Here is a 9,728-nt window from a genome sequence, read left to right on the forward strand (position 1 = left end):
TAGTTTTACAAAGGTGAGTTTAGCATTTAGAAAGTGTGTGTGGTTTCACTACTATATATTTATAATTTTAGAGTGACCTGTACCTTTTCAAAACTAGTGTCCCTACAAATGCATATTGATGAGTTAGGTGTAAACACACCTGGGACACCTCAGACAAGAACAATGGCCCTTACCTAATGGCCCTGGAATGTCTTTGTGGCCCGTACCCCCCACAGGATTTCTTGACACACCATGGCCCAATAGAGATCACTGAATTACCATACCCTTATCATATGAATAGCTGTCATTTGCAAATAGGCGGGTCGTTAGGAGCTGAAACCTCACTCAGAGACTGAAAAGTGCAAGAGACTAGTCCTATTCTCCTTACAAAGTGCTTATTTATATTTTTGTTTCAAACTGTGTACATTTGAAAAGAAAAGGGTTCAAGGTTTCTGTGGGTGTAATTTCTATGTCTCTCCGACAAAAACTGGCTGAGCTTTAAAAGCAATTCCCCATAAAAACCACCATATCCCTGCACAGGGAGCGTGGACTTCAAAGGGTTAAGTTTGAAACACTTATTATCACTCTGTAAAATGAAAAGGACATTTTATAAATATGTGTGAATCATTTGTGATTACAGCTTTTTGTAGTTACGTATATTATATTCATTTTCTAAATCCTTTTCTGATGTGCAGATGCAGTATCCATCCTCTGGGTGCTCTGCTTTGGCAGCTGTGTAATGTACAAAGTCATGTTGTAGCATCTCCCATTCAAACTGTTCAATCCAGACCAGGTCAATTCAGAACATAACAAATTCTATTTTAAATTTTTTAAGTTGTGTTGATATTCTGCTAGCCAAGGACAAAAAGTTTTAAGCTGTTGTGACATCATGACCTTTGACCTTCACTCGTGGACATCTGTCTTTAACCCAGCATAAACTACTTCGCATAGCGTCACTGTTTCATGAAACTATTTATTAATATTTACTCTATTTATTCATTTCAGACTGTTCAGAATGTGTTAAAACAATGCCATATAGAGGAACAAGTGCTTTTAAAAAGAAGCTTAAAAGGTTTTATCATTTAATTACTAATAAATAATGATATCCATACAATCTCATACTTTTAATATGTTCATATTTGTGGATATAGATAAAACATTATAAAATCCAGTAACCTTATCTTTTTCAGTAAATAGCTTCATGTTTCAGCATTCCTGCGTGGTTTATCATTTCCAAGGTCATACCTTCAGGCACTACACTGCACTCCCCAGCAGGGGCACTGTTGGCATTCAGCACTAAACCTGATGTGCTGGATAAATACCCAGACCAAAGCCTTTCTTGCACATTTCTCCACGATAAAACCACAACAAATAAAAACAGACTTCTAAGCAAATGAAATAATTTAACAGAGGAATGTAAGTATCATCATCAGTGTCTATTAGCCTCAGCTCTAAGCAGATGACATAAAACATGAAAGACAATATTGGCCTATTCAATTCGATTCAGTTTTATTTATATAGCGACAAAACAATACAATTTTCTCAAGGCGCATCAGTCAAGAAAAAAAGGAATGAATCCTACAATTGACAAGCCCATTCAAACAGCTTTTATTCTGGTTTTTTTCTCATCAGCGTTTGTGTTTGTTGTTGGTAAACTATGGTAAAATTCACCAACTTCGTTTGTGTTTAGAAAAAAATATAAAGGATTATTCTCTTTAGAAAATCATGATGAATTAAACTGTACACTCAACACAACCCATACACTTTAATGAGTTATGGCAGTAGCCACAAAACAGGTCTTTCAGAAATCATAATGCATGAGGACATTTTAACACCAGGAACAAGTCATTATTAACCTGGCAAAAGGAAGTGACATCATCTCTTGCTATGCAGCTGTACTTACACTGAGGCTCTCACTGGTAATATCCTCAGAGGAGAGAGTTTACAGCCAATAGCAAAGTATGGAAACACTCTCTTAGTGAAAGTGTGTAGATGTGTGTTATTATCAGGGTCAGAAAAAAACAGCTCTCCTCCATCCCAGTCCAGCTGCATTCTGATCCTCTGGAGTTTCTGCTTCCCTGTGAGGAGAGTGTAGGGCTGTGGGGTAGAACGTGCTCTATATTCACCATCTTTATACCACATAAACCAGTTCCCACTCTTAGAGTCATAGTCTCCCTTCCTCTAGAGAGACTCTGTCATCACACCCATATTCCACCATGTGTTCTCTCCAACCTCCACATCCCAGCAGTGAGTCCCTGAGTTAAAGCCCTCAGAGCCCAGGACACTGCCATACTCATCAAACCTCTCTGGGTTATCAGGACGCTGCTGTCTCTCATCATCACTGTCTCTCACACTGGTCAGATCCTCAGACAGGATGAGATTTGGGTGTGCAGTGTTGGGATCCAGAGTCACAGGAGCTGCAAAGATAAAGAACACACACATGAGCTGAACACTGAGTGGTGTGTGATAAGGATGTGAATGATGGTCAGTGTTAATAGTGGAGTTTACTCACGGGGGGGATGATAGTGGAAGGGAGTATTATCACTGATCATTCTCATGCATTTTATATATCTTCTCTTATGTGCAAATGTTTCTGCATTGCAACTAGGTCAGGTGGAGAGACTACAGCATCATCCCATAGCGAAGATAGACTAGACTAGGAGGGGAAGAAAGAAACAAAGTGAGTGGGTAGAGTTCGGCTACCAATACGCATAGTTGAACTTAATGGACAAGGTAAGGAACAATGTGTCACCAGCCATCGCCATTTGCGAGCAAAGGTCACGCTACAAGAGAGAGAAGATTTGCTGAGTTAACATCAATTTGATGAACAGATGAAGAGATCAATTTAGGTTAACAATTAACATTAGGCAACATGGCCACTTTATCAGTATCAGTGTTAGCATAATATGATATAGGAGAGGGAGAGGGAGAGGGAGAGGAAGAGGCTGCTTGGGAAGGTGTATGGGAATGAGATGGAGAGGAAGAGGAAGAGGCTGTCTGGCGTATTGGAATTGTGTTTCTGTTTAGTTTTGATGAGTTATGTGTCTTTATGGTTGGCTGACATGACGCATGCAAATTTGAGTTAGATTAGCAACGGTGACCGGACACACAACAACACACGCCACATGCTGTACCCGGGATCCATAAAGTCACGTGACTGTCTGATGACCAGGTGAGTACGGAAAATGGCGGGAAAAAAACAACAAAGGCAGGAAGTAAACACAAAAGGCGAGAGGTCAGGGGGGTATTCCTCGTACGTGGTTTAGTGACAAACCTGGATAAGTTAACTCAGAGTACGTGGTAAACCTCCTAATAAAGGAACCCCCATTGGTTCATTCTCCTAGCACAACAATGTCAGAGGGCTATTCTATTAGGAGGTTTACCACTTACTCTGAGTTAATTTATCCAGGTTTGTCACTAAACCATGTACGTGGAATACCCCCCAGGTCTGAAGTGCATGGACAACAAAAACGAACACAGAGAACATGGTGATGACAGCTGTGCCCAGCGTCTATTCCTCGGGGTGGGGGGGTTGTGTTCTTCAGCGTCCATTCCTCGGAATGTGTGTGTGTGAATTATCTAGCTTGATAACATGTTACCAACTATTAACTGACTCATTGAAAAAAGACATCAGGTAAAATGATAAAAGTCTGTAAAACTATGTAGCGAACATATCTAGCTACTTATGTAGCTTATGTATTAGTCCAATTCTAACGCCAGTGGACTTTTTAGTTAAGTTTACACATACCTTGTATGTAATATAGTATATGTGGGTGTTCAAATATGCTTGCATTGTAGTTCTGAGAAGTTTAAGGGCATATATTTAATGCTAGTCTATATTGGCTTATTTTGTTAGTCTACATTCCTTCCTCGTTTCCCTCTCGTTTTTATTAGAGGGAGGGGCTAGGACGTAAGAAAGGAAGGATTGAAGGGAGGATTCACAAGAATTACCTTTTGATATGACCCCCATCCCGACTGGTCTATCCTGAATGCAAAACGGCTCCAAGCCATTAGTTGGCGCTGTGCTGAAGTTCCGCTACAGTTTTCTTCTGCTTTAACACGAGTGGAGATGTGAAAGGTCAAGTTTTCATTTTCAAATCCAGTAAGTGAATGAGCAAGAGACTGTGAATTCAGATTTTGCGAGTTGTACTAGCTACACAGCGAGTACCTTAACGTAGGCCTACTGGAATTCTTGCCAGAGTTTAAACTGCTGAAGCCATCTCGGGGAATGCATAGTACCAATTCCCAAATACTTGAAGAGGTAAAGTTAGAAAGCTATCTGGTTATCTGTTGTTAGCAAGTTCTCTAAAAGGAAGACCAATACCACGCTAGCCACACAAGGCAGATGAGCAACAGGTGTCCGTTTCTGTCAGCTTACAAATGCAGCAACTTGTGCTGTGATTTAATTAACGTTAGCTATTGTCAGATAGCTTCCTTTTTATCTGAAGATAGCTTTCTTAGCTGGCTAACTAACTCTTATAATTGTTCCTGTAAGTGGTAGCAGGAGTCATGGCAAACCCATAGCCGTGTATCTTGTCACCGTATTGTCATTAGTAAAACGTACTTACATCATGTGTATTCAGCTAACCTAGTTACGTTTTCATAAAATTTGGTGCACTAACCCCTGCTTTAACATCAACTACTGTTATACTAGCATTGATAAGCAGCGAACGATGATGGAATGCATGACAGCAGTAAATATCAGGATCCATCTTCATAGAGCAGAACGACTGACTTGATTAGTTCTTGCCAGATGGTTTTACATTTTCATTCACTCAGATTATGCTTTTATCCAAAATGACATAGCCTATGAAGGCTATTTAGAATATGTAGAAAATATGTCTGTTTACTTGTCACGAAGACAAACTTACGAAATATTTAAACGGATGATTTTACTACTGAGGTACAAGGTTTACCATCATGGTTATGGATGCCTGCAAAAAAAAATGTGTATTGTTAATGTCAGCACATGCTGCATTTATACAGTACCAGTCAAAAGTTTGGACACACCTTCTCATTTTTTTAGAAGATTTTTCTTTGATTTTATTATTTTTTACATGGTAGATAAAACTTTTTTTGTTTAGTACATCATTCCATATGTGTTCTTTTGTAGTTTAAATGTCTTCAGTATAAATCTACAATGTAGAAAATAATAAAAGTAAAGAAAACACAATTAAAGGTGTGTCCAAACTTTTGACTGGTACTGTAAATATTACTGACTGGCTTCAGATCCTTTATTTATGAAACCGAGGCAGCAGAGGATATTGCCAAACATGAGAAGTATGAAAAGTGTTATGGCTTTTGTAAGTTGCACGCAGAATAACCCATACTCCATACAATTATACAACAAAAACAGCATCACAGCATTCAGATGGCATCATTTCCTGTCTGGCCGATGATGCTCTGAAGCAGGCAGTATGGATACGAGCCTGCTGATTGGCTGGCAGGATGAGCGGGCGGAGCTGAGATCGGAGCTCTCACGGCTGGAGGAGGAGCTTGCAGAGAGCCGTGCTGATAGGCTGGAGCTGGAGTCGCGTGCACAGGCCCTCACAGAGAGGGTGAGTGTGTGTGTCTTTGTGTTTGTCTTTGCCTGTGTGTGGGTGGGAGGGGGGTGCACGTGTGCCTACGTACGTGTGTGTGTTTGAGGTCCCAATGAACCTGTGCCAGGGATTGCAGCCTGTATAGTGTTTGTGTGTGTGTGTGTGTGTGTGTAGCTGGCCCAGTCTCTGGACCCCTCCCTCTCCTCGTCTCTGCATGTGGACGCTGAGCATCGGGAATGGAGGAGGAAGCTGAGAGAAGGCAAGGAGAGAGAGACCAGACAAGCCCTGCTCATCCACAAACTCCAGACCAAGGTACCACAGAACAAGCCTCATCCAAACACTCACAGAACCCCACAAACTCCAGATCCATGTTCCAGAGAACCTGAGTTAGGTAGAACCACTGTTCTCTGATAATCATACAAGGTTAGGTAGAACCAGTGTTCTTTGGTAATCATACAACAAAGTTAGGTAGAACCACTGTTCTCTATTAATTATACAGCAAAGTTAGGTAGAACCACTGTTCTCTGATAATCATACAACAAGGTTGGGTGGAACCATGTTATTGTCAGATCCAGAGAAACCCGAACACACACACACACACACCCACACACACACACACCCACAGCATTTACCTTTAGGGCACATTTGATTTTTAGTCTAAGTCAGCGTAAGGGACATTTAGCTGAATGTAGTTTATATACATGTATGTGTATGTGTGTGTGTTTGCAGGTGCTGGAGTATCGCTCCCGGTGCCAAGGCTTGGAACAGAAAGTGGAGGAAGAGGGGAAGGATATGAGAATGAGAGAGGTGAGGAGGATACACACACACAGACACACACACAGACACTCACACAGACACACTCACACACAGACACACTCACACACAGGCACACTCACACACAGACACACTCACACACAGACACACTCACACACACACACACTCACACACACACACTCACACACACACACACACACACTCACACACACAGACACACTCACACTGACACTCACACAGACACACTCACACTGACACACTGACACACTCACACTCACACACCCACACACCCACACACCTTATATGCATGTAGATACACACACTGACAAACTGACACTCACACACTCACACACATACACACATACAAAGGCACACTCAGACACACACTCATTGTGCCCTACAGCATATACACACACACACACTCGCAGACACACAGGGTCCCCCATATTTACAGCTGAGGCTGAAGACATGTTGAGTCTGTGTTCTACCTCTGCAGAAGAGAATCCGTGATGAACACAGTGACTCCTTGGAGAGCGCCCTCATCAGGCTGGAGGAGGAACAGCAGAGGTGAGCAGCAGAGCCCGTCAGAGGGGTCACAGGGTCACAGGGTCACAGGGTCATGTCACTTATCCTCTTTTCTTGTTTTTGGCCTCACCAGAAAATGGGCCATCAAAGTATAACACAACCTCCTAATGGTCCTCTCCACAATAACACAACCTACTATTGGTCCTCTCCACAATAACACAACCTCCTATTGGTCCTCTCCACAATAACACAACCTCCTATTGGTCCTCTTCACAATAACACAACCTCCTAATGGTCCTCTCCACAATAACACAACCTCCTAATGGTCCTTTATGATTTATATGATGATGAGAACCGTGAGTGTTCTTGATGCCTCTCTCCTTTTTACCTGTCTGTCATCTTTACCTATGTTGTAAGAATAGTAAATAAAACCTGTGGTTCAAAGTCATAATGCCTACCCCCTAATCCCTGTAACCAAAATCTATTTGCCCCTTCAGGAGTGTGGGACTGGTAGAGGTCAACAGCCTCCTCCGCAGCGAGCTCAGCCAATCAGCAGAAGCCAATGACTCTCTCAGGGAGGACCTCCGTAAGCTGACGGATGATTGGTCCAAGGCAGTGGAGGAGGCGGGGCAGAGGGAATCGGAGTGGCTCAGAGAGAAACAGGTAGATGAACAGTCTGAGGGGCGCTTTAGATGACATCACGTCCTGTGCTTCCTCTCATTTGTTAGTTCTTATTTAAGATAAGGTGTAGAATCACAAGTCAGAAGCCTTTGCTTGAAGTGTGTGTGTGTGTGTGTGTGTGTGTGTGTGTGTGTGTGTGTGTGTGTGTGTGTGTGTGTGTGTGTGTGTGTGTGTGTGTGTGTGTGTGTGTGTGTGTGTGTGTGTGTGTGTAGTTCCTAACAGGACATATAAGTCATGAACACACTCGACTGATGACGCTATGGGGGAGAGTGGTGACTCTTAGACGCCAGTGCAACACCGTCAAGACCGCCACTGACAAGTGAGTACACACACACACACACACACACACACACACACACACACACACACACACACACACACACAAACACATATGCGTGCACGTACACACGCACACACATGTATACAAACACACATGCACACACACGTACACACATGTATACAAACACACGCACACACACATCCACACCACACACACACACACACACACACATATGCACAAACACAAACACACACTTACACAAACACACACGCACACAAACCCACAGTCTCGATAATATCCTCCTATATGTACAGATGTACAGATGTACATATTCTCACAATTCCGCCATCAGAGATTCCCATAGACTGCTTGCTCATCGCTGGGCATCCACAGACACAGACACACACACACACACACACACACACACACACACACACACACACACATAGACAGACAGACAGTACTCTTTACACGTTTAAGGCATTGGTCTTAACACGGTCCATTCTCCAATACTATGTCAGTGTATTTAGATTTAGGAAAAATCTTATGCATGCACTTTGGATGTTATTCATTGATAAGTGAAAACGATTAATGTTCTTTTCAAAGCATCCTCACTTTAAAGTTGTTTCAAACGTGATTAAAACGTAGTTGGTTACACGGTACTGTATTTGTTTATATGCCACTGCATGAGTTGCTAGGCATGTAGTGATGCTGTTGTGAGTCTGAGTAGAGCTGATCCTGATGACCTCATCTACCGCAGGGACTTATGGGAGCTCAGGGCGGAGTTCTCACGCCTCTCCTCCTCTCTGCTCACCTCTTGTGCCTCCGCGCGGCCTCTCGTGACCTTTTCCATGACCCCTGACCTTTACGGACCACGCTCCTCCTCCGCGCCCCCCCTCTCCGCAGACGGCCCTCTCTCTCTGGGGGAACTGGGGATGGAGCGGAGGGAGAGAGCGAAGGAGAGAGAGAAGGAGAGAGAGAAGGAGAGAGTGAAGGAGAGGGAGAAGGAGAGAGAGAAGGAGAGGGAGATGAACGAGCTGAGGGAACAACACGAGGCAGAGACACTGGCACTCAGGAACAGGTGAGCATAAGTTACTCTGCTCTTCTTCTTTACTGATTTGATCACATTTTTTAAAACAGATTTTTTAAAACAGATTTTTTACTGATTTAAAAAAAATGATTTGATTGATTGTTACCCTGGCCTGAACTGATTCTTTGAATCTGTTCTCTGGGACATCATGTTGTATCAGACGATCTCCCGCAACAAAGGCACAAAGATTTCATACACACACACACACACACACACACACACACACACACACGCACACACACACACACGCAAACGCACCTCTCTTGTGTTTGAATGCAGGGTTGCGGAGCTGAGTCTCTCTCTGAAGGAGAGGGAGGCAGATATAGAGAAGCTGGAGGAGGAGAGGAAGGAACGACAGAGCCAGAAGAAAGAGAGAGAGGAGGAGGACGAGAGGGAATGGGAGAGAAGCAGAGAGATGGAGAGAAACCTCGAGTCTGTTCAGGAGGCCCTCACTAAACTGGTAGGTTTGGGTGTGAGAGAGTGTGTGTGTGTGTGTGTGTGAGAGTGTGTGTGTGAGAGAGTGTGTGTGTGAGAGAGAGGGAAACCAGTTTCTTTTTCTGTCTGTCTGAGTTGCCATTAACAAGGTCATGTTTGTGTGTGTGTGTGTCTGTCTGTCTGTGTGTGTTTATCTGTGTGTTTATTTATTTATTTATTTATTTATTTTATTTGTGTGTGTGTGTGTGTGTGTGTGTGTGTGTGTGTAGTCCCGTATCATGACTACACGCAGTGGAGCTGGAGATGCCCCTCTCCTTGCTGTGAAAGGGGGCGTGGCCAAGGGGCTGCCCACCTGGCTGTCAATCATCGCCCAGGCGGAGAGCTCCCTCCAGTGGAAACATCAGGAACTGCAGGTGGAAAAAAC

The 9,728-nt window shown here is 43.2% G+C and overlaps 1 protein-coding gene and 1 pseudogene across 1 annotated transcript in view; one reads left to right on the forward strand and one right to left on the reverse strand.

Moving 5' to 3' along the window:
* The window catches only part of LOC116223730, a 90,363-nt pseudogene that overhangs the window by 41,736 nt on the left and 38,899 nt on the right, over nt 1–9,728 (reverse strand).
* LOC105912355 (rootletin-like) overlaps nt 2,975–9,728 on the forward strand; it is a 7,204-nt gene continuing 450 nt past the window's right edge. Inside the window, exons 1-10 of the mRNA XM_031559233.2 lie at nt 2,975–3,151; nt 5,336–5,537; nt 5,694–5,831; nt 6,249–6,326; nt 6,790–6,860; nt 7,316–7,481; nt 7,712–7,818; nt 8,540–8,860; nt 9,149–9,329; nt 9,574–9,717. Of these exons, the coding sequence (XP_031415093.2) occupies nt 5,397–5,537; nt 5,694–5,831; nt 6,249–6,326; nt 6,790–6,860; nt 7,316–7,481; nt 7,712–7,818; nt 8,540–8,860; nt 9,149–9,329; nt 9,574–9,717 (1,347 nt within the window). The 5' untranslated portion in view covers nt 2,975–3,151; nt 5,336–5,396. The remainder of the gene's footprint in view (nt 3,152–5,335; nt 5,538–5,693; nt 5,832–6,248; nt 6,327–6,789; nt 6,861–7,315; nt 7,482–7,711; nt 7,819–8,539; nt 8,861–9,148; nt 9,330–9,573; nt 9,718–9,728) is intronic.

The sequence above is a fragment of the Clupea harengus genome, chromosome 2 (genome assembly GCF_900700415.2).
Source record: "Clupea harengus chromosome 2, Ch_v2.0.2, whole genome shotgun sequence".
In the NCBI taxonomy this organism is placed as follows: Eukaryota; Metazoa; Chordata; class Actinopteri; order Clupeiformes; family Clupeidae; genus Clupea; species Clupea harengus.